Source organism: Pseudophryne corroboree, chromosome 6 (assembly GCF_028390025.1).
Source record: "Pseudophryne corroboree isolate aPseCor3 chromosome 6, aPseCor3.hap2, whole genome shotgun sequence".
NCBI lineage: Eukaryota > Metazoa > Chordata > Amphibia > Anura > Myobatrachidae > Pseudophryne > Pseudophryne corroboree.
The window spans coordinates 828,402,642-828,427,187 of record NC_086449.1 but is presented as its reverse complement, the minus strand read 5'-3'; the positions used below and the strand labels follow the sequence as shown (position 1 = coordinate 828,427,187).

The following is a 24,546-nucleotide window of genomic DNA, read 5'->3' as shown; positions in this document are numbered from 1 at the left end:
GAGGGGGGCTGGGACGAGCGATGAGCTGCTGGGAGGGTGGCATGAGCTGACGGGGGGCTGGGATGTGGAGTGAGCTGGCAGGAGGGGGACTGGGATGTGGGTGAGCTGGCAGGAGGGGGACTGGGATGTGGGTGAGCTGGCAGGAAGGGGACTGTGATGTGGGTGAGCTGGCAGGAGGGGGGGCTGGGATGAGGGATGAGCTGTCGGGAGCGGCTGGAACATGGGATGAGCTGTCGGGGAGGGCGCTGGGATGTGGGGTGAGCTGGCAGGAGGGGGACTGGGATGTGGGTAAGCTGGCAGGAGGGGGACTGTGATGTGGGTGAGCTGGCAGGAGGGGGGCTGGGACGAGCGATGAGCTGCTGGGAGGGTGGCATGAGCTGACGGGGGGCTGGGATGTGGGGTGAGCTGGCAGGAGGGGGACTGGGATGTGGGGTGAGCTGGCAGGAGGGGGACTGGGATGTGGGTGAGCTGGCAGGAGGGGGACTGGGATGTGGGTGAGCTGGCAGGAGGGGGACTGGGATGTGGGTGAGCTGGCAGGAGGGGGACTGGGATGTGGGTGAGCTGGCAGGAGGGGGGCTGGGACGAGGGATGAGCTGTCAGGGGAGCGGCTGGAACATGGGATGAGCTGTTAGGGGAGGGCGCTGGGATGTGGGGTGAGCTGGCAGGAGGGGGACTGGGATGTGGGAGAGCTGGCAGGAGGGGGACTGGGATGTGGGTGAGCTAGCAGGAGAGGGGCTGGGACGAGGAATGAGCTGTCGGGAGCGGCTGGAACATGGAATGAGCTGGCAGGGGAGCGGCTGGAACATGGGAAGAGTTGGCAGGGGAGGGCGCTGGGATGTGGGATGAGCTGGCGGGGAGGGGGCTGGGATGTGGTAGGAGCTAGGGGGACTGGGATGTGGGTGAGCTGGCAGGGGAGCAGCTGGAACATGGGATGAGTTGGCAGGGAGCGGCTGGAACATGGGATGAGCTGGCGGGGAGGAGGCCAGGACGAGGGATGAGCTGTCGGGAGCGGCTGGAACATGGGATGAGTTGGCAGGGCACTGGGATGTGGGATGAGCTGGCGGGGAGGGGGCTGGGATGTGGGTGAGCTGGAAGGAGGGGGGCTGGGACAAGGGATGAGCTGTCAGGGGAGTGGCTGGAACATGGGATGAGTTGGCAGGGGAGGGCGCTGGGATGGGATGAGCTGGCGGGGAGGGGGCTGGGATGTGGCAGGAGCTAGGGGGTCTGGGATGTGGGTGAGCTGGCAGGAGGGGGCTGGGACGAGGGATGAGCTGGCAGGGGAGCGGCTGTGACGAGGGATGAGCTGGCAGGGGAGCGGCTGGGACGAGGGATGAGCTGGCAGGGTTTCCGTCTGGCTACTTTGCAGTGTAACCTCATTTTCCTGCATGAGAATTCCCACGCACTCTAGGCCTGATTCGGACACAATTGTAAAAGCATCTTGCAGATTTCTGCAGACTGCGCATGTGTGGGAAACTGCGTACAGGGTTTGCTCCTGCGTCACACGATGCATTGGCGGTAGCAAGTAGCTCCACTTGAGACGCATCTCCGGTGGATGTAGCCTTTCGGAAAATGTCTATTTCAGGTTGGCAACCATGTGGATGTACAGAACAGATGCATCTCATGGGAGTGTCGTGAGTGTCTCGTGGAAGTGCCATGGGTGTCTTGTGGGAGTGTCGTGTGTGTCTCGTGGAAGTGCCATGTTCGTCTTGTGGGAGTGTCATGGGCGTCTCGTGGAAGTGTTGTGGTCGTCATGTGGTAGTGTCATGGGCGTCTCAATAGAGTGTCGTGGGTGTCTTAATGGAGTATTGTGCGTGTCCTAACGGAGTATCGTGGGTGTCTTAATGGAGTATCGTGGGTGTCTCGGAGGAGTGTCATGGGTGTCTTGTGGGAGTGTCATGGGTGTCTCGTGGGAGTGTCACGGGCATCTCGTGAAAGTGTCGTGGGTGTCTTGTGGAAGTGTTGTGAGTGTCTCAATTGAGTGTCTTGGGTGTCTCGGCATCTCGTAGGAGTCTTGTGGGCAACTCATGGAAGTGTTGTGGGCGTCTCGTGGGACTGTCGTGGGTGTCTCAAAGGAGTGTCATGTTGCCTAGTGGAATTGTGGGAGTGTTGTGGGTGTCTCAGTGGACCACGACACTCCCATAAGACACCCGTGATACGCCATTGAGACATCCCAACAGGCCCACGACACTTCCATGAGACAAACATGACACTTTATTGAGATACCCACAACACTTCTATGAGACAACCACTAGTCTCATGGAAGTGTCGTGGGCATCTCATGGAAGTGTCATGGGTGTCTTGTGGGAGTGTCGGGGGTGTCTCAATGGAATATCATGGGTGTCTCATGGGAGTGTCAAGGGCATCTTGTGGGAATCTTCTGTGGAACTGGAGATTGTAGCCTGACGTATGTCCTTATTTGAGGGGTCTTGGGGCAGTTGGGAGGTATGAGGTGTCCGGTCGCAGTTGGGAGGCATGAGGCTTCAGGGCACAGTTGGGAGGTATGAGGAGTCTGGATGCAGTCTGAGGCATGAGGCGTACAGGTGCCTGTTGGAAGACACGAGGCACCAGTTGGGAAGCATGAAGAGGCGGAGGCAAAAGGTGGGGTGAATGCATTTGTCTCCTACCCCTAATTTGCATACAGAGGCACTAGCAACACCTCCCCCTTCCAGGTTTCGGGTTCTCACTCTCATGGTTATGATGCAGGTGTGCCACTGGGGAAGCCTGGCAGGAGATCATGCTGGCCTGTCTCCCCGACAAGAAGTGTGAACCCGAGTCTGGGACCAACCCCAACGGAGAAGACGACTACACCTGCGGCAGCAGCTTCGCTGTCTTCTACTTTATCAGCTTCTACATGCTCTGCGCCTTCCTGGTGAGTGTAAGCTCCATGGGGCAAAAGATTGACGCAGGTCAAACATAGGAAAGGTCCCTGGTATAGGGCCATGGCTGAGTGTCTACTTAATAAGGTATTTCCTGCATCTACACTCAGTGGAGGCTGCCACTGCCAGGGCTGACCCCATGCCCTGGAGGTGATGGGGTGCATTCCTGAGTATTCTCACATATATACTGTAGCTGTTAGGAAATGACGTACATAATAAGATTAGTAAATAACAGGGAACCTTCTGGGGGATCAAGCTGCAGGATAATAATTCCCTGTATAGACTTATGTACTTTTATTGTTAGGCCCTCATCCTAGGAGCCCCTGAGAACCTGCATTTATACCACTGGAGGGGATAGGTGATATAATCCTTTCTGTTCTCTGTATGCACAGTCTCATTCCCTTAGGGGCACTGTCATGTCTCTAGGCACACTGCTTGTCCTCCAAATAGATTGACAATTATCAAGTCGTATCGGCAACCCTGCTAATTCTAAGTCAATGGTTTTCAAACACGGTCTTCAAGGAACCCCAACAGTCCAGGTTTTAAAGATATCCATGCTTAGGAACAGGTGATTTAATTAGTACCAAGGTCAGTTTGGTTATACCATCTGTACACAAGCAGAGATATCCCTAAAACCTAGACTGTTGGGGTGCCTTGAAGACCACGTTTTGGTACCACTGCTCTAAATAAGACTAGTTATACTACTAATCCTGTAGACACACAGATTACCCTCGATGACCACTGGTTATCCTCTAGGCACAATGATGATCCTCTAGGCACAATGATGATCCTCTAGGCCAGGCATGTCCAAACTGTGGCCCTCCAGCTGTTGTTAAACTACATATCCCAGCATGCACTGACACAGTTTTGCTGTCAGAGAATGCTAAAGCTGCGTCAGGACATGCTGGGATGTGTAGTTTCTCAACAGCTGGAGGGCCGCAGTTTGGACATGCCTGCTCTAGGCACACTGGTCATCCTCTAGGCACACTGGTCATCCTCTAGGCACACTGATTATCCTTTAGGCACACTGATTATCCTCTAGGCACAATGATTATCCTCTAGGCACACTGATTATCCTCTAGGCACACTGATGATCCTCTAGGCACACTGATGATCCTCTAGGCACAATGATTATCCTCTAGGCACAATGATTATCCTCTAGGCACACTGATTATCCTCTAGGCACACTGATTATCCTCTAGGCACACTGATTATCCTCTAGGCACACTGATTATCCTCTAGGCACACTGATGATCCTCTAGGCACACTGATTATCCTCTAGGCACAATGATTATCCTCTAGGCACACTGATGATCCTCTAGGCACACTGATTATCCTCTAGGCACAATGATTATCCTCTAGGCACACTGATTATCCTCTAGGCACAATGATTATCCTCTAGGCACACTGATTATCCTCTAGGCACACTGATTATCCTCTAGGCACAATGATTATCCTCTAGGCACACTGATTATCCTCTAGGCACACTGATTATCCTCTAGGCACACTGATTATCCTCTAGGCACAATGATTATCCTCTAGGCACACTGATGATCCTCTAGGCACACTGATTATCCTCTAGGCACAATGATTATCCTCTAGGCACAATGATTATCCTCTAGGCACACTGATTATCCTCTAGGCACACTGATTATCCTCTAGGCACAATGATTATCCTCTAGGCACACTGATGATCCTCTAGGCACACTGATTATCCTCTAGGCACAATGATGATCCTCTAGGCACACTGATGATCCTCTAGACACACTGATTATCCTCTAGGCACAATGATTATCCTCTAGGCACAATGATTATCCTCTAGGCACACTGATTATCCTCTAGGCACACTGATTATCCTCTAGGCACAATGATTATCCTCTAGGCACACTGATGATCCTCTAGGCACACTGATTATCCTCTAGGCACAATGATGATCCTCTAGGCACACTGATGATCCTCTAGACACACTGATTATCCTCTAGGCACAATGATTATCCTCTAGGCACAATGATTATCCTCTAGGCACACTGATTATCCTCTAGGCACACTGATTATCCTCTAGGCACAATGATTATCCTCTAGGCACACTGATTATCCTCTAGGCACACTGATTATGCTCTAGGCACAATGATTATCCTCTAGGCACACTGATTATCCTCTAGGCACAATGATTATCCTCTAGGCACAATGATGATCCTCTAGGCACAATGATTATCCTCTAGGCACACTGATTATCCTCTAGGCACACTGATTATCCTCTAGGCACACTGATTATGCTCTAGGCACACTGATTATGCTCTAGGCACACTGATTATGCTCTAGGCACACTGATTATCCTCTAGGCACAATGATTATCCTCTAGGCACACTGATTATCCTCTAGGCACACTGATTATCCTCTAGGCACACTGATTATCCTCTAGGCACAATGATTATCCTCTAGGCACACTGATTATCCTCTAGGCACACTGATTATGCTCTAGGCACAATTGATTATCCTCTAGGCACACTGATTATCCTCTAGGCACAATGATTATCCTCTAGGCACACTGATTATCCTCTATGCACACTGATTATCCTCTAGGCACACTGATTATGCTCTAGGCACACTGATTATGCTCTAGGCACAATGATTATCCTCTAGGCACAATGATTATCCTCTAGGCACAATGATGATCCTCTAGGCACAATGATTATCCTCTAGGCACACTGATTATCCTCTAGGCACACTGATTATGCTCTAGGCACACTGATTATCCTCTAGGCACAATGATTATCCTCTAGGCACACTGATTATCCTCTAGGCACACTGATTATCCTCTAGGCACACTGATTATCCTCTAGGCACAATGATTATCCTCTAGGCACACTGATTATCCTCTAGGCACACTGATTATGCTCTAGGCACAATGATTATCCTCTAGGCACACTGATTATCCTCTAGGCACAATGATTATCCTCTAGGCACACTGATTATCCTCTAGGCACAATGATTATCCTCTAGGCACACTGATTATCCTCTAGGCACACTGATTATGCTCTAGGCACACTGATTATGCTCTAGGCACAATGATTATCCTCTAGGCACAATGATTATCCTCTAGGCACAATGATGATCCTCTAGGCACAATGATTATCCTCTAGGCACACTGATTATCCTCTAGGCACACTGATTATCCTCTAGGCACACTGATTATGCTCTAGGCACACTGATTATGCTCTAGGCACACTGATTATGCTCTAGGCACACTGATGATCCTCTAGGCACACTGATTATCCTCTAGGCACAATGATTATCCTCTAGGCACACTGATTATGCTCTAGGCACAATGATTATCCTCTAGGCACACTGATTATCCTCTAGGCACAATGATTATCCTCTAGGCACACTGATTATCCTCTAGGCACACTGATTATCCTCTAGGCACACTGATTATGCTCTAGGCACACTGATGATCCTCTAGGCACACTGATTATGCTCTAGGCACACTGATTATCCTCTAGGCACAATGATTATCCTCTAGGCACACTGATTATCCTCTAGGCACAATGATTATCCTCTAGGCACACTGATTATCCTCTAGGCACACTGATTATCCTCTAGGCACACTGATTATCCTCTAGGCACACTGATTATTCTCTAGTCACACTGATTATGCTCTAGGCACACTGATTATGCTCTAGGCACAATGATTATCCTCTAGGCACACTGATGATCCTCTAGGCACACTGATTATCCTCTAGGCACAATGATTATCCTCTAGGCACAATGATTATCCTCTAGGCACACTGATGATCCTCTAGGCACACTGATTATCCTCTAGGCACACTGATTATCCTCTAGACACACTGGTTATCCTCTAGGCACACTGGTTATCCTCTAGGCACACTGGTTATCCTCTAGGCACACTGATTATCCTCTAGGCACACTGATGATCCTCTAGGCACACTGATTATCCTCTAGGCACAATGATTATCCTCTAGGCACACTGATTATCCTCTAGGCACACTGATTATCCTCTAGGCACAATGATTATCCTCTAGGCACACTGATTATCCTCTAGGCACAATGATTATCCTCTAGGCACACTGATTATCCTCTAGGCACACTGATTATCCTCTAGGCACACTGATTATCCTCTAGGCACAATGATTATCCTCTAGGCACAATGATTATCCTCTAGGCACACTGATTATCCTCTAGGCACACTGATTATCCTCTAGGCACAATGATTATCCTCTAGGCACACTGATTATCCTCTAGGCACACTGATTATCCTCTAGGCACACTGATTATCCTCTAGGCACACTGATGATCCTCTAGGCACAATGATTATCCTCTAGGCACACTGGTTATCCTCTAGGCACAATGATTATCCTCTAGGCACAATGATTATCCTCTAGGCACAATGATTATCCTCTAGGCACACTGATGATGACACTGATTATCCTCTAGGCACACTGATGATGACACTGATGATCCTCTAGGCACAATGATTATCCTCTAGGCACAATGATTATCCTCTAGGCACAATGATTATCCTCTAGGCACAATGATTATCCTCTAGGCACACTGGTTATCCTCTAGGCACACTGATGATGACACTGATTATCCTCTAGGCACACTGATGATGACACTGATGATCCTCTAGGCACAATGATTATCCTCTAGGCACACTGATGATCCTCTAGGCACAATGATTATCCTCTAGGCACACTGATTATCCTCTAGGCACAATGATTATCCTCTAGGCACAATGATTATCCTCTAGGCACAATGATTATCCTCTAGGCACACTGATGATGACACTGATTATCCTCTAGGCACACTGATGATCCTCTAGGCACACTGGTTATCCTCTAGGCACACTGGTTATCCTCTAGGCACACTGATGATGACACTGATTATCCTCTAGGCACACTAATGATTCTCTAGACACACTGCTAATGTCCTAGGAATGCAGAAAGGGGAAGTAAATAGATGAGCTGCCACGATATAATGCAGCCAATAAAACAATGGGAACCTTCTCAAACAATTCCACAAATAGTAAACGAAAATAAATTTTGTCAAATCGGCGCAAAATATTAAATAAATCTTACATGAAAAATATCCTGATAGGCTTAGTAGGATACCGTCCTAATAAAGAAGTTTCTCTGACGTCCTAGTGGATGCTGGGAACTCCGTAAGGACCATAGGGAATAGCGGCTCCGCAGGAGACTGGGCACAAAAAGAAAGCTTTAGGACTACCTGGTGTGCACTGGCTCCTCCCCCTATGACCCTCCTCCAAGCCTCAGTTAGATTTTTGTGCCCGACCGAGCAGGGTGCAATCTAGGGGGCTCTCCTGAGCTCCTTAGATAAAAGTTAGTTTTAGGTTTTTTATTTTCAGTGAGACCTGCTTTCAACAGGCTCACTGCATCGAGGGACTAAGGGGAGAAGAAGCGAACCTGCCTGCTTGCAGCCAGCTTGGGCTTCTTAGGCTACTGGACACCATTAGCTCCAGAGGGACCGAACACAGGCCCAGCCTCGGAGTCCGGTCCCAGAGCCGCGCCGCCGGCCCCCTTACAGAGCCAGAAGCAAGAAGAGGTCCGGAAAATCGGCGGCAGAAGACATCAGTCTTCATCAAGGTAGCGCACAGCACTGCAGCTGTGCGCCATTGCTCCTCATGCACACCTCACACTACGGTCACTGATGGGTGCAGGGCGCTGGGGGTGGGGCGCCCTGAGCAGCAATATTAACACCTTGCCTGGCAAATATACATCACATATAGCCCCCAGGGTTATATGGATGTACATTAACCCCTGCCAGAATCCATAAAAATGCGGGAGAAAAGTCTGCGAAAAAGGGGCGGAGCTATCTCCTTCAGCACACTGGCGCCATTTTTCCCTCACAGCTCCGTTGGAGGGAAGCTCCCTGGCTCTCCCCTGCAGTTAATACACTACAGAAAGGGTTAAAAAGAGAGGGGGGGGCACAATTTAGGCGCAGTATAGAATATATATGCAGCTATAAGGGAAAACACTTTTTTATAGGTGCTATCCCTGTGATATATAGCGCCCTGGTGTGTGCTGGCATACTCTCCCTCTGTCTACCCAAAGGGCTTTGTGGGGTCCTGTCCTCTATCAGAGCATTCCCTGTGTGTGTGCTGTGTGTCGGTACGGCTGTGTCGACAGGTATGTGGAGGATAATGAGGTGGAGGCGGAGCGAATGCCTGTAAATATGTTGTCACCCCCTGCGGGGTCGACACCGGTGTGGTTGAACTTATGGACGGATTACGTGAAAGTGTCAACTCCTTACATAAAAGGTCGACGACACAGAACAGCCGGCTACTCAGCTTGTGCCTGTTCCAGCGTCTCAAATGTCATGGGGGGCTCTAAAATCGCCCGCTACCTCAGATAGCAGACACAGATGTCGACACGGATACTGACTCCAGTGTCGACGACGATGAGACTGGTGTACCCTCCAAATAGGTCCACCCGTTACAGGATTGAGGCAATAAAAAATGTATTACACATTTATGATTATACCCCAGGTACCACATAAAAGGGTATTGTGTTTGGTGAGAGAAAACTATTAGTAGTTTTTCCTGCATCTGAGAAATTAAATGAGGTGTGTGAGGAAGCGTGGTCTTCCCCCGGTAAGAAATTGATAATTTCTAAACGGTTATTGGCAGCGTACCCTTTCCCGCCAGAGGATAGGTCACGTGGGGAAACACCCCATAGGGGAGATACAGCGCTTACACGCTTATCAGAAAAGGTGGCACTACCGTCTCCGGATACGGCCGCCCTGAAGGAACCTGCTGATAGAAAGCAGGAGGTTACCCTATAAGATATAGTCACACACTAGGGCATTATATTGCGACCAGCCGTTGCTTCGGCATGGATGTGCAGTGCTCCCGCTGCGTGGTCAGATTCCCTGTCGGAAAATAACTATGGATAGGGACAATATTTTGCTGAAAATAGAGCATATAAAAGACGTGGTCTTATACATGCGTGATGCACAGAGGGATATTTGCCGGCTGGCATCAAAAATAAGCGCTAGGTCCATTGCCGCCAGACGGGGGTTATGGACTTGGCAATGGTCAGGCGATGCCGACTCGAATCGGCACATGGAAGTTGCCCTATAAGGGGGTAAAACTGTTTGGGGATGGTCTTTCAGACCTCGTTTCCACAGCTACTGCTGGGAAATCGATTGTTTTGCCACAGACTACCCCACAACAAAAGAAAGCACCGTATCATCAAGTACAGTCCTTTCGGCGCCAGAAAGGCAAGAGGGCTAGAGGCTCATCCTTTCTGCCGAGAGGCAAAGGTAGAGGAAAAAGCTGCAATACACAGCTAGTTCCCAAGAGCAGAAGTCCTCCCTGCGTCCGGTAGGTCCACAGCATGGTGCTGGGGCTGCTCAGGCGGACCCGGGTACGGTGGGGGCCCGTCTCAGAAATTTCAGCGGACAGTGGGCTCTCTCACATGGATCCCTGGGTCCTTCAAGTAGTATCTCAGGGGTACAGGCTGGAGTTCAAGACATTCTTCCCCCCGCCGTTTTCCTAAAATCTGCCTTACCGACACCTCCCTCTGCCAGGGAGACGGTGTTGGTGGATATTCAACACTATAATCACAACAAGTGATTGTCAAGGTGCCCCTCCTTCAGCAAGGAAGGGGTTACTATTCCACAGTGGTTGTGGTACCGAAACGGTTCGGTGAGACCCATCTTGAAATTAAAATACTTGAACTTTTATATCAGAAGATTCATGTTCAAGATGGATTCGCTCAGGGCGGTTATTACGAGCCTGGACGAGGGGGATTACAGGGTCTCCCTGGACATCAAGGATGCGTACCTGCATGTCCCCATTTACCCTCCTCACCAGGAGTACCTCAGATATGTGGTACAGGACTGTCACTATCAGTTCCAGACGCGGCCGTTGGAGTTGTCCACTGCACCGAAGGTCTTTACCAAGGTAATGGCCGAAGTGATGATACTCCTTCGCAAGAAGGAAGTTTTTATTATCCCGTACTTGGACGATCTCCTGATAAAGGCGAGGTCCAAAGAACAGTTGGTAGTGGGGGTAGCACTCTCTCGGGAAGTGCTACAACAGCACGACTGGATTCTAAATATTCCAAAGTCACAGCTGGTCCCGACGACACGTCTTCTGTTCCTGGGAATGATTCTGGACACAGACCAGAAAAGAGTGTTTCTTCCAGTGGAAAAAGCCGAGGAGTTGTCATCTCTAGTCAGAGACCTCCTAAAACCAGGACAGGTGTCGGTACATCAATGCACACGAGTCCTGGGAAAAATGGTAGCTTCGTACGAAGCATAATTCCATTCGGAAGGTTCCATGCAAGGACGTTCCAGGGGGACCTGTGGGACTAATGGTCCGGGTCCCATCTACAGATACAACAGCGGATAACCCTGTCAGCAAGAAACAGGGTGTCGCTGCTGTGGTGGCTGCAGAGGGCTCATCTACTAGAGGGCCGCAGATTCGGAATACAGGACTGGGTCCTAGTGACCACGGATGCCAGCCTTCAGGGCTGGGGTGCAGTCACACAGGGAAGAAATTTCCAAGGAGATTTTGCTTCACATAAATATTCTGCAGCTAAGGGCCATTTACAATGCCCTAAGCCAAGCAAGGCCCCTGCTTCAGAACCAGCCGGTACTGATCCAATCAGACGACATCACGGCGGTCGCCCATGTAAACAGACAGGGCGGCACAAGAAGCAGGATGGCGATGGCAGAAGCCACAAGGATTCTCCGATGGGCGACTTACACCCAGGAGAATGGGGACTTCATCCAGAAGTTTTCCAAATGCGGGTAAACCGTTGAGGATGACCACAGGTGGACATGATGGCGTCCCGCCTCAACAAGAAGTTGAAAAGATATTGCGCCAGGTCAAGGGACCCTCAGGCGATCGCTGGGGACGCTCTAGTGACACCGTGGGTGTACCAGTCGGTTTATGTGTCTCCTCCTTTACCTCTCATACCCAAGGTACTGAGAATAATAAGAAGGCGAGGAGTGAAAACCATACTCGTGGTTCCGGATTGGCCATGAAGAGCTTGGTACCCGGAACTTCAAGAGATGCTGGCAGAGGACCCATGGCCTCTGCCGCTCAGACAAGACCTGCTACAGCAGGGACCCTGTCTGTTCCAAGACTTACCGCGGCTGCGTTTGACGGCATGGCGGTAAAACATCGGATCCTAAAGGAAAAGGATATTCCGAAGGAAGTCATCTCTACCCTGATCATAGCCAGGAAGGATGTCACCGCAAGACATTATCGCCGCGTTTGGCGAAAATTTGTTGCTTGGTGGGAGGCCATGAAGGCCCCGACGGAGGAATTTCAACTATGTCGATTCCTGCACTTCCTGCAAGCAGGGGTGACGTTTGGGCCTCAAATTGGGGTCCATCAAGGTCCAGATTTCGGCTCTGTCGATTTTCTTCCAGAAAGAACTGTCTTCACTGCCTGAAGTTCAGAATTTGGTTAAAGGAGTACTACATATTCTGCCTTCTTTTGTGCCTCCTGTGGCACTTTTTGGATCTCAACGTGGTGTTGGATTTCCTAAAGTCGCATTGGTTGAGCCACTTAAAACCATGGAGCTAAAGTATCTCGCGTGGAAAGTGGTCATGCGGTTGGCCTTGGCCTTGGCCAGGCGTGTGTCAGAATTGGCGGCTTTGTCATGTAAAAGCCCTTATCTGATTTTCTATATGGATAGGGCAGAGTTGAGGACTCGTCCTCAGTTTCTCCCTAAGGTGGTTTCAGCTTTTCACTTGAACCAACCTATTGTGGTGCCTGCGGCTACTAGGGACTTGGAGGATTCCAAGTTGCTGGACGTAGTCAGGGCCCTGAAAATTTATTTTTCCAGGACGGCTGGAGTCAGGAAAACTGACTCGCTGTTTATCCTGATGGCACCCAACAAGCTGGGTGCTCCTGCTTCTAAGCAGTCTATTGCGCGCTGGATTCGTAGCACTATTCAGCTGGCGCATTCTGCGGTAGGATTACCGCAGCCTAAATCAATAAAAGCCCATTCCACAAGGAAGGGGGCTCATCTTGGGCGGCTGCCCGAGGGGTCTCGGCTTTACAACTTTGCCGAGCAGCTACTTGGTCAGGGGCAAACACGTTTGCAAAATTCTATGAATTTGATACCCTGGCTGAGGAGGACCTGGAGTTCTCTCATTCGGTGCTGCAGAGTCATCCGCACTCTCCGCCCGTTTGGGAGCTTTGGTATAATCCCCATGGTCCTTACGGAGTTCCCAGCATCCACTAGGACGTCAGAGAAAATAAAGAATTTACTTACCGATAATTCTATTTCTCGTAGTCCGTAGTGGATGCTGGGCGCCCATCCCAAGTGCGGATTGTCTGCAATACTTGTACATAGTTATTGTTAACTAATCGGGTTCTTGTTGTGAGCCATCTATTCAGAGGCTCCTTTGTTATCATGCTGTTAACTGGGTTCAGATCACAGGTTGTACGGTGTGATTGGTGTGGCTGGTATGAGTCTTACCCGGGATTCAAAATCCTTCCTTATTGTGTACGCTCGTCCGGGCACAGTATCCTAACTGAGGCTTGGAGGAGGGTCATAGGGGGAGGAGCCAGTGCACACCAGGTAGTCCTAAAGCTTTCTTTTTGTGCCCAGTCTCCTGCGGAGCCGCTATTCCCCATGGTCCTTACGGAGTTCCCAGCATCCACTACGGACTACGAGAAATAGAATTATCGGTAAGTAAATTTTTATTTTCTGTGTTCCAAAAGTCCCGTAATTCATATGCACTTTGGTTCTGTGACTCAATTTCCTTATCTCAAACAAAGAAAAAAGATCATGGTGCAGATCCACTTTAAAGGGGACAAAGGATTTATTTTACACAAGAAACTCACAATCTATACAAATAAAACAAGTATATAGCCACTGCACGTGGGAAGACGGGGGGCTGTCGTTACTGCTAGTCAGTTACTCTCCTAAGATGGTCTCAAGGCTGCACTGGAGGTTCCGGATACCATAGAAGTGCAAAGGGCAGCTTTAACGCCCCAGGTCAGATCACCCTCAGTCCCAAATCACCAGCTGTCCTAGGAACACTGTAGACAGAAATTGTAATTGCGGCATACACAAACTGGTGAACAATGAAGAACGATGTTGAAACGAATGCCCGTTGCTTCAGTGTGTACCCAGCTTTAGAGTTGCTCCTTCAGTGTGTACCCAGCTTTAGAGTCGCTCCTGTCCTCAGCCCATACACAGGACCCCATGTGCTGAAGCTTGTTTATTACATTTACATTTCTCTCATTTTCCTCTCTTCAGATCATCAATCTGTTTGTCGCGGTCATTATGGATAATTTTGACTATCTGACGCGGGATTGGTCCATATTGGGCCCTCATCATTTGGATGAATTCAAACGGATTTGGGCAGAGTATGATCCAGAGGCCAAGTAAGACTTTGACATAGAAGCCACGATATATGGCAGGAGGGTCCTATTCTCCTCACATTATAATCTATTTTTCCTCATTACAATAACTAAATGGATGAAATGCAAAGACTGATTTACTATTCATATCTGTGTCATTATTGTCCCTCTATGGGACCTGACTTACATTTTACTGTAACCCGTGTACAGCAGGAGAAGCGTTTTGTTTCTCAGTCACAGTAACAGAAACATAGAATGAATAGAAATAAAGTTTTTCTTACAGTCACTAGATGGCAGTGTGACTCTGCCCCATGACTAAGCATTACTCTGTAAGCTATGGATGACATAGGGCTGTAAGTAGGGTGGTTTGTGGCCTCCTTTCATGGTGTTCTGTAGAGAGAGGACATTTCGTGTACTACTATGTGGCATACTGTGTATATAGGGTTCTATTGTGTGGCATAATAAGGGGCTGTACTGTGTGGCATACTGTGTATAAGGGGTACTACTGTGTGGCATAATAAGGGACTACTGTGTGGCAAACTGTGTATAAGGGGTATTACTGTGTGGCATAATAAGGGGCTGTACTGTGTGGCATACTGTGTATAAGGGGTATTACTGTGTGGCATAATAAGGGGTTGTACTGTGTGGCATACTGTGTATAAGGGGTACCACTGTGTGGCATAATAAGGGACTGTACTGTGTGGCAAACTGTGTATAAGGGGTATTACTGTGTGGCATAATAAGGGGCTGTACTGTGTGGCATACTATGTATAAGGGGTATTACTGTGTGGCATAATAAGGGGTTGTACTGTGTGGCATACTGTGTATACGTTGTACTACTGTGTGGCATAATAAGGGGCTGTACTGTGTGGCATAATGTGTATAAGGGGTACTACTGTGTGGCATAATAAGGGACTGTACTGTGTGGCATACTGTGTAAGGGGCTGTACTGTGTTGCATAATAAGGGCTATACTGTGTAGCATACTGTGTATAAGTGGTACTACTGTGTGGCATAATAAGGGTTTGTACTGTGTGGCATACTGTGTATAAGTGGTACTACTGTGTGGCATAATAAGGGGCTGTACTATGTGGCATACTGTGTATAAGGGGTACTACTGTGTGGCATAATAAGGGGCTGTACTGTGTGGCATAATGTGTATAAGGGGTACTACTGTGTGCCATAATAAGGGGCTGTATTGTGTGGCATACTATATATGGGGTACTATTGTGTGGCATATTAAGGGGCTGTAATGTGTGGCATTCTGTGTATAAGGGGTATTTCTGTGTGCCATAATAAGGGTCTATACTGTGTGGCATACTGTTTATATGGAGTACTATTGTGTGGCATATTAAAGGGCTGTACTGAGTGGCATACTGTGTATAAGGGGTATTACTGTGTGGCATAATTAGGGTCTGTACTGTGTGGCATACTGTGTATAAGAGGTACTACTGTGTGGCATACTGTTTATATGGGGTAGTATTGTGTGGCATAAAAAAGGGCTGTACTGTGTGCCAAAATATAAGGTGCACTACTTTGCAATGTAACGTGAATAAGGGACACTATTGTGCGGTATAATAGAAATAAGGTTGCACGACTGTGTGGCGTAATTTGAATTTGTGCTACTATTGTGTGGCCACACCCCTTCCCTGCGCTAGGTGTCCCTATTTAACATACGCACTGATAATAATGACTATGGAACCAAACGTACAGGCAGGCGCGGTGCAGTGACTTAGATGTGTATAATGACATATGGGCAGATAGCCACGTCTGGTTCTGTGCAGGCAATGCGGGTGTAATTGTGGCCGAATTGTGATTATCTCCGCATAAGCCGCATCGTGTTATACCCAACGGTAGAAGCAGGAGTTTGGGAGCCCCATAGCAATAACTTAAGGGTATGTGTCTAGCTGTGGTCAGCTCTGTAACGCCCCCTGGTGTCTGTCTCCCTAGGGGTCGAATAAAGCACCTGGATGTGGTGACCCTGCTGAGGCGGATCCAGCCCCCCCTGGGCTTTGGAAAGCTGTGCCCGCACCGGGTGGCATGTAAGGTAAGTAAATACCCGGCGGCAGGCGCTGTACTGTAGGATTTCCATGCGCCTTGCACCAGGAAGTAACACTCACTGCCGTGCACCAGGAAGTAACACTCACTGCCGTTCACCGGGAAGTAACACTCACTGCCGTGCACCAGGGAGTGACTTTCACTGCCGTACACCAGGAAGTAACATTCACTGCTGTGTACCGGCAAGCAACATTCGCTGCTGTGTACCGGCAAGCAACATTTACTGCCATGCACCAGGAAGTAACACTCACTGCCGTGCACCAGGGAGTAACACTCACTGCCGTGCACCAGGAAGCAACACTCACTGCCGTGCACCAGGAAGCAACACTCACTGCCGTGCACCAGGAAGCAACACTCACTGCCGTGCACCAGGAAGTAACACTCACTGCTGTGCACCGGGAAGTAACACTCACTGCCGTGCACCAGGGAGTAACACTCACTGCCGTGCACCAGGAAGCAACACTCACTGCCGTGCACCAGGAAGTAACACTCACTGCCGTGCACCAGGAAGTAACACTCATGTGCACCCGGGAAGTAACACTCACTGCTGTGCACCGGGAAGTAACACTCACTGCCGTGCACCAGGGAGTAACACTCACTGCCGTGCACCAGGAAGTAACACTCACTGCCGTGCACCAGTAAGTAACACTCACTGCCGTGCACCGGGAAGTAACACTCACTGCCGTGCACCAGGAAGTAACACTAACTGCCATTCATTCACCTTCGTACCGTGAAGGTTATAGCTTTTTCCATTTCCTGGTGACATTGTCTGTGTAAAGCCCAGGTCTCCCCGTGCCTAGTATATTGGTGGTCATTCCGAGTTGTTCGCTCATTTCCGATTTTCGCTATGCTGCGATTTGTTGCTAAATGCGCATGGTACACAGCGTGCATGCGCTTAGCTATTTAACTAAAAACTTAGCAGTTTTGCTGTTGTTCGTGCGGCGCTTTTCAGTCGCACTGCTGATCGGTGATTGATTGACAGGAAAGGGGCGTTTCTGGGTGGTAACTGAGCATTTTCAGGGAGTGTGCTAAAAAACGTGCCAGGCAAACACGCAGGATTGTCTGGAGAAACGGGGGGGGGGGGGAGGTGGCTGGCCGAACGCAGGGCGTGTTTGTGACGTCAAACCAGGAACTAAACGGACTGAGCTGATCACAGTCTAGGAGTAGGTCCGGAGCTGCTCAGAAACTGCTTGAAAATTTTTAGTAGCAATTCTGCTAAGCGAAGATACACTCCCAGAGGGCGGCGGCCTAGCGTGTGCAATGCTGCTAAAAGCAGCTAGCGAGCGAACAACTCGGAATGACCACCATTGTTCGCAGCCTTGGCCGGTGTTTGCGAAACGTGGTGGGAGCTGTTTTCCTCTGTTATCAGCTTCTTTTCTTCAAAAAGTTTATTGTCAGGGAAGCGGTGCTTACACGAGCCCGTCCTGCCGCTCCGACAGACCCCCCTGATCCTCCCGCTACCCCGGCTGCTCGCTGATCAGGCCCAGATCAGACTTGTGCTTATTAATGTCGATGACGCATGCAGAGAGCAGTAATCTGCCGCCTTTAATTAAGAAGATGCCTGATAATTACTGTATACGGGTTAGGTAGATATGGGGGGTCATTCCGAGTTGATCGCTAGCTGCCGTTATTCGCAGCGCAGCGATCAGGCTAAAAATCGCCACTTCTGCGCATGCGTATGCACCGCAATGCGCAGGCGCGTCGTACGAGTACAATGAGCATCGTGGGTTTGCACAGTCTTACGAAGATCTCAGTCGCACGGCCGAACGCAGGAAGACTGACATGAAGGGGGCGTTTCTGGGTGTCAACTGACCGTTTTCAGGGAGTGCTTAGAAAAACGCAGGCGTGTCGGGGAAAACGCAGGCGTGGCTGGGCGTTTGCTGGGCACATGAAGAGTAACTTCAGGGCTGGTCTTGTTTTGCACAAAATGATTTTGTAGCCGCTCTGCTGCACAAGCGTTCGCACTTCTGCAAAGCGAAATTACACTCCCCGGTGGGCGGCGACTATGCGTTTGCACGGCTGCTAAAAACTGCTAACGAGCGATCAACTCGGAATGACCCCCATGGTGCACTGTCCTCATTGTACGACAACACGAGCGTTGCTAAGAGGGCAGATTGCGGAGTTCTGTAACTTTTGAGGCTGCTCTGAGAAAATATTTCCCCCGCATGCACAAATCAATTCCAGTATCTTCAGGTTATATCTATATATGTGAATATTATTACTACCCACCGGCAGAGCATAAGAGCCGCTAAGATAAGCGGATTCCGCTCTGGTCATTGATGCTGATAACTCCCCAGAGGCCAATCTTACACCGGCCGCGCTTTGCTAACGCAGGGGACACTGGGATTACAACGGGGCAGTGTGCAAATGACAGAACCGAAGGCAACTTTAAATCATCCCGGCTGCAACGGCGCCGCAGCGGAAATCGTGGCTGTACACAACTAGCAATGCAATATGTAAGAGTAATGGCGGTTCCTCTGTAAATAACTAAGAGGTTAAATACATAATAAAATCCCCTTTGAAATTTGTTAAATGAGCAGGATATAGAAATGTGGCCCTATCGGAGCTGATTCTCTCTCTCTCTCTCTCTCTCTCTCTCTCTCTTCCGTGCAGCGCTTAGTCGCCATGAATATGCCTCTGAACAGCGACGGAACGGTCATGTTTAACGCTACTCTCTTCGCTTTGGTTCGGACCTCTCTATGCATTAAAACTGATGGTAATTATGTCCTATTGTGTTGTCCATAACCTGCGTACATGGATTATATACTGGGGCCTACTGACCGGGCACTGCTTCAGGACAGGTCTGCAGATTCCTGGTGCTGTAACCCATAGCAACCAAGCGGATGGACAAGACAGAATCTGAGCATGTTGCTCTGGGTAAAGGGAAAATGTATCAAATCATGGAGTTAAAGTACCAGCCAATCAGCTCCTAGCTGACATGTTACAGGCTGTGTTTGAAAAATGGCAGCTAAGAGCTGATTGGCTGGTGGGTTATCTCTCTCCACAGCTTAGTAGATCTGCTCCCAAGTCTTGATACATACCCCCCCCCCCCCCTTTAGTCTTCTCATGTAAGTTTTGCGGTTTGGGAGGGTATACTGATAACACTGTTCCGCGGAGCTTGCACTCACCAGTCCGCCATGTTGTATAATGTTACAGCAGCCATTTGTCCTTCCAGAGACTCCCCATGTCTGATGCCACCCTGTCTCTCCGATGTGTCCGTATCTGTTAGCGACAGTCTCAGCTAGCTCTCCCTGTCTCTCTAACAACCCGCCACCCCCGTCTGTTTTACTCCGATCACCCAGGTAATCTGGAACAGGCCAACGAAGAGCTCAGGGCCATTATTAAGAAGATCTGGAAAAGAACCAGCATGAAACTCCTGGACCAGGTGGTGCCCCCTGCTGGCGGTAAGTGAGATAGTCCTGACTAACGTACAGGTCAGGGAGTCCCCTCAGTCTCTTATGCATAAGGAATAAGACGGAAAGTGACAGAAATAAAATAATCCACTTCTGACGTAGTAGCCGCATGTGACGCATTGTGACGCAATACAAATGTCAGTATATAGAGGAACAGCTGAACCTGTAATACAGGAGGCTGCTTCTGATAATACAGTGTAGCAAGCCCCGGTATGTGCTGGCGCTATATCTTTATAAATGGTAATAAATAAAGATTGTTCCGCTGTCTCTTGCCTCAGATTAGCGTCCTTGTCGCACTGCTATAACATACGAGTTCCAGTAGCCCCATGTAAGGACAGGTGTGTGTGGTGCTGTACCGGAACGGATGAGTGTGTGCAGGGGAGGCACTTGTGTTGGTTGACTTACTCCTCTTGATTGTGTCACCCATTGCTGGAAATCTCTTTTTCTCTGACCCCAGATGACGAGGTGACCGTGGGAAAGTTCTACGCCACCTTCCTCATTCAGGAATATTTTCGGAAATTCAAGAAGCGCAAAGAGCAAGGTCTAGTGGGAAAACCTTCCCAGCGCAACACCCTTTCGCTGCAGGTACCTGTCGTTACACCTGTCTGTCCTGTAGCTATACCAGGTATGTCTGTTACATGGGGCAATCGCTCCTTCCTGCTCTACAGCATCATGTGCCGGCGGCAGCCCTCGCGGGTGTGGTGCCCACGTACAGCCGGGGAGGATTAATGTGAGTTCTGCCTCCGTGTATTACTGTAAATGCTGCACAATTCTATACAGCGCAGATATACATGAGTAGCCAGTTGTGATCCCAGGGCCGTATCCAGAGCGGGAGGCAGGCAGGAGCCTACGTCTGCAACAATTCACCAGCCAGCTGCAAATCACCGCACCCTTACACCCTGCATTCCCACGCCCCGCACCCTTACACCCTCCACTCCCACACCCCGCACCTTTACACCCTGCATTCCCACGCCCCGCACCCTTACACCCTGCATTCCCACACCCCACACCTTTACACCCTGCATTCCCACACCCCGCACCCTTACACCCTGCACTCCCACACCTTTACACCCTGCACTCCCGCACCCTTACACCCTGCACTCCCACACCCTTACACCCTGCACTCCCACGCAGCACCTTTACACCCTGCACTCTCACGCTGCACCCTTACACCCTGCCCTCCCACGCCCTGCACCCTTACACCCTGCACTCCCACACCGCACCCTTACACCCTGCACTCTCACACACCGCAACTTTACACCCTGCACTCCCACACCCTTACACCCTGCACTCCCACACCGCACCCTTACACCCTGCACTCCCACACCGCACTCCTACACCCTGCACTCTCACACACCGCACCTTTACACCCTGCACTCCCACGCCCTTACACCCTGCACTCCCACGCCCTTACACCCTGCACTCCCACACCGCACCCTTACACCCTGCACTCCCACACCTTACACCCTGCACTCCCACGCCGCACTCTTACACTCTGCATTTCCACACCTTACACCCTGCACTCCCACACCTTACACCCTGCACTCTCACGCCGCACTCTTACACTCTGCATTTCCACACCTTACACCCTGCATTCTCACACCGCACCCTTACACCCTGCACTCAAGCCACACTCTTACACCCTGCACTCCCACACCTTACACCCTGCACTCTCACACCGCACCCTTACACCCTGCACTCCCACACCTTACACCCTGCACTCCCACGCCGCACTCTTACACTCTGCATTCCCACACCTTACACCCTGCACTCAAGCCGCACTCTTACACCCTGCACTCCCACACCTTACACCCTGCACTCTCACGCCGCACTCTTACACCCTGCATTCCCACACTTTACACCCTGCAATTTCACACCGCACTTTTACACCCTGCACTCCCACACCTTGCACCCTGCACTCCCACACCGCACTCCTACACCCTGCAATCTCTCACCGCACTCTTACACCCTGCACTCCCACACCTTACACCCTGCACACTCAAGTCGCACTCTTACACCCTGCACTCCCACACTTTACACCCTGTACGCTCACACCTTACACCCTGCACTCTCATGCCGCCCTCTTACACCCTGCACTCCCACACCGCACTCCTACACTCTGCACTCTCTCACCGCACTCTTACACCCTGCACTCCCACACCTTACACCCTGCACACTCAAGTCGCACTCTTACACCCTGCACTCCCACACTTTACACCCTGTACGCTCACACCTTACACCCTGCACTCTCATGCCGCCCTCTTACACCCTGCACTCCCACACCGCATCTTTACACCCTGCACTCTCACGCTGCACCCTTACACCCAGCACTCCCACACCTTACACCCTGCACCCCCACACCTTACACCCTGCACTCTCACGCCGTGACCTTACACCCTGTACGCTCACACCTTACACCCTGCACTCTCATGCCGCACTCTTACACCCTGCACTCCCACACCGCACTCCTACACCCTGCACTCCCACACCACACTCCTACACCCTGCACTCCCACACCGCACCTTTACACCTTGCACTCTCACGCCGCACCCTTGCACCCTGCACTCCCACACCTTACACCCTGCACTCTCACGCCATACTCTGACACCCTGCATTCCCACACCTTACACCCTGTACTCTCACGCCGCACTCTTACACCCTGCATTCCCACACCTTACACCCTGCACTCTCACGCCAAGACCTTACACCCTGTATGCTCACACCTTACACCCTGCACTCTCACGCCAAGACCTTACACCCTGTATGCTCACACCTTACACCCTGCACTCTCACGCCGCACCCTGCACTCCCACACCTTACACCCTGCACTCCCACACCTTATACCCTGCACTCTCACGCCACACCCTTACACCCTGCACTCCCACACCTTACACTCTGCACTCTCACGCCGCACTCTTACACCCAGCACACCCACACCTTACACCCTGCACTTTCACGCCGCACCCTTACACCCTGCACTTCCACACCACACCTTTACACCCTGCACTCCCATGCCACACCCTTACACCCTGCACTCCTACACCTTACACCCTGCACTCTCACGCACCCTGCACTCTCACGCACTCTTACACCCTGCACTCCCATACCTTACACCCTGCACTCTCATGCCGCACTCTTACACCCTGCACTCCCACACCCCGCACCCTTACACTCTGCACTCCCACACCCCGCACCTTTACACCCTGTACTCTCACCCCAGCCCCTTACACCCTGCACTCCCGCATAGCACCCTTACACCATGCACTCTCACACCCCGCACCCTTACACCCTGCACTCTCACACCGCACCCTTACACCCTGCACTCTCACACTGCACCCTTACACGCTGCACTCTCACACCGCACCCTTACACCCTGCACTCCCACGCCGCACCCTTACACCCTGCAAACCCACGCCGCACCCTTACACCCTGCACTCCCACGCCGCACCCTTACACCCTGCACTCCCAAGCCGCACCCTTACAACCTGCACTCCCACACCGCACATGTGCACATACACATATACTGTATAGAGACATATAGACACACACACATATACCACCATATATACTGCCCTCTAGGTAACTTGACCGGAGGGTTCTTATGGAGCTTAGTACACAACTAGCAAGACCCCTATACTTGATTTTCAATAGTTCAATTAGATCATGCATGGTACCGAAGGATTGGCGTATAGCTGAGGTAGTGCCATTATTTAAAAAGGATCAAAAAATCATCCAGGTAACTACAGACCGGTTAGTTTGACGTCTATAGTGGGGAAAATATTGGAAGGAATTCTAAGGGATAGCATACAGGAGTATCTACAGGCCGGTATGATTATTAGCAAGAACCAGCATGGGTTTGTGAGGGACAGATCATGTCAAACTAACTTAATTAGCTTTTACGAGCAAGTGAGCAATAATCTCTACCAGGGCAAAGCAGTGAATGTGGTCTAATTAGATTTTGCAAAAGCCTTTGATACAGTGCCTCACAGGAGACTGATCAGCAAATTAAATGAGCTTGGCCTAGATAAAACTGTTTGCACATGGATAAGTAACTGGCTGGATAATAGGGTACAGCGAGTAGTGGTCAACGGGAAGTCCTCAAGCTGGACAGCAGTAGTGAGCGGAATACCACAAGGGTCTGTACTCGGGCCACTACTGTTCAACATATTTATCAATGACCTAGAAATAGGCCTGGAAAGCACAGCGTCAATCTTTGCAGATAATACTAAACTGTGTAGGTTAATTAATTCGGAATTAGATGTGGAGTCTATGCAAAATGATTTATCTAAACTTGAACTCTGGGCGCCTAACTGGAGAATGAGGTTCAATACAGAAAAATCCAAGGTTATGCATTCCGGGACTAAAAACAAACTTGCATCCTACATATTAAATGGGGGAAGTCTGGGGGTAAGAGTATTGGAAAAAGATTTGGGGGTACTCACTGATAATAGTCTTAATAGCCATACACAATGTCAAAGCGCAGTAAAGGCAAGTAAGGTGCTAGCGTGCATAAAACGGGGAATTGAGACAAGGGACTCAGATGTAATCCTGCCGCTGTATAAAGCATTGGTACGTCCGCACCTGGAATATTGTGTTCAGTTTTGGGCACCACTGTATAAAAAAGATATCGGTGAGCTTGAAAGGGTTCAAAGACGAGCTACTAAATTGATTAAAGGGCTAGAGGGACTGAATTACGAGGAAAGGCTTACTAGGTTGAACATGTATACACTGGAAAAGAGGCGTCTAGGAGGAGATATTATTAATGTCTTCAAATATGTAAAGGGACATCACAAAGAGTTATCAGAGGAATTATTTATTAAAAGAACACA

The 24,546-nt window shown here is 50.0% G+C and overlaps 1 protein-coding gene across 8 annotated transcripts in view; it reads left to right on the top strand.

Moving 5' to 3' along the window:
• The window catches only part of CACNA1C (calcium voltage-gated channel subunit alpha1 C), a 510,817-nt gene that overhangs the window by 449,399 nt on the left and 36,872 nt on the right, over window positions 1-24,546 (top strand). For all 8 annotated transcript variants that reach the window (XM_063929336.1, XM_063929333.1, XM_063929332.1 and 5 more), the window contains 6 exons: window positions 2,704-2,869; window positions 14,144-14,271; window positions 16,197-16,293; window positions 18,918-19,020; window positions 19,607-19,708; window positions 20,175-20,302. In XM_063929336.1, the coding sequence (XP_063785406.1) occupies window positions 2,704-2,869; window positions 14,144-14,271; window positions 16,197-16,293; window positions 18,918-19,020; window positions 19,607-19,708; window positions 20,175-20,302 (724 nt within the window). The remainder of the gene's footprint in view (window positions 1-2,703; window positions 2,870-14,143; window positions 14,272-16,196; window positions 16,294-18,917; window positions 19,021-19,606; window positions 19,709-20,174; window positions 20,303-24,546) is intronic.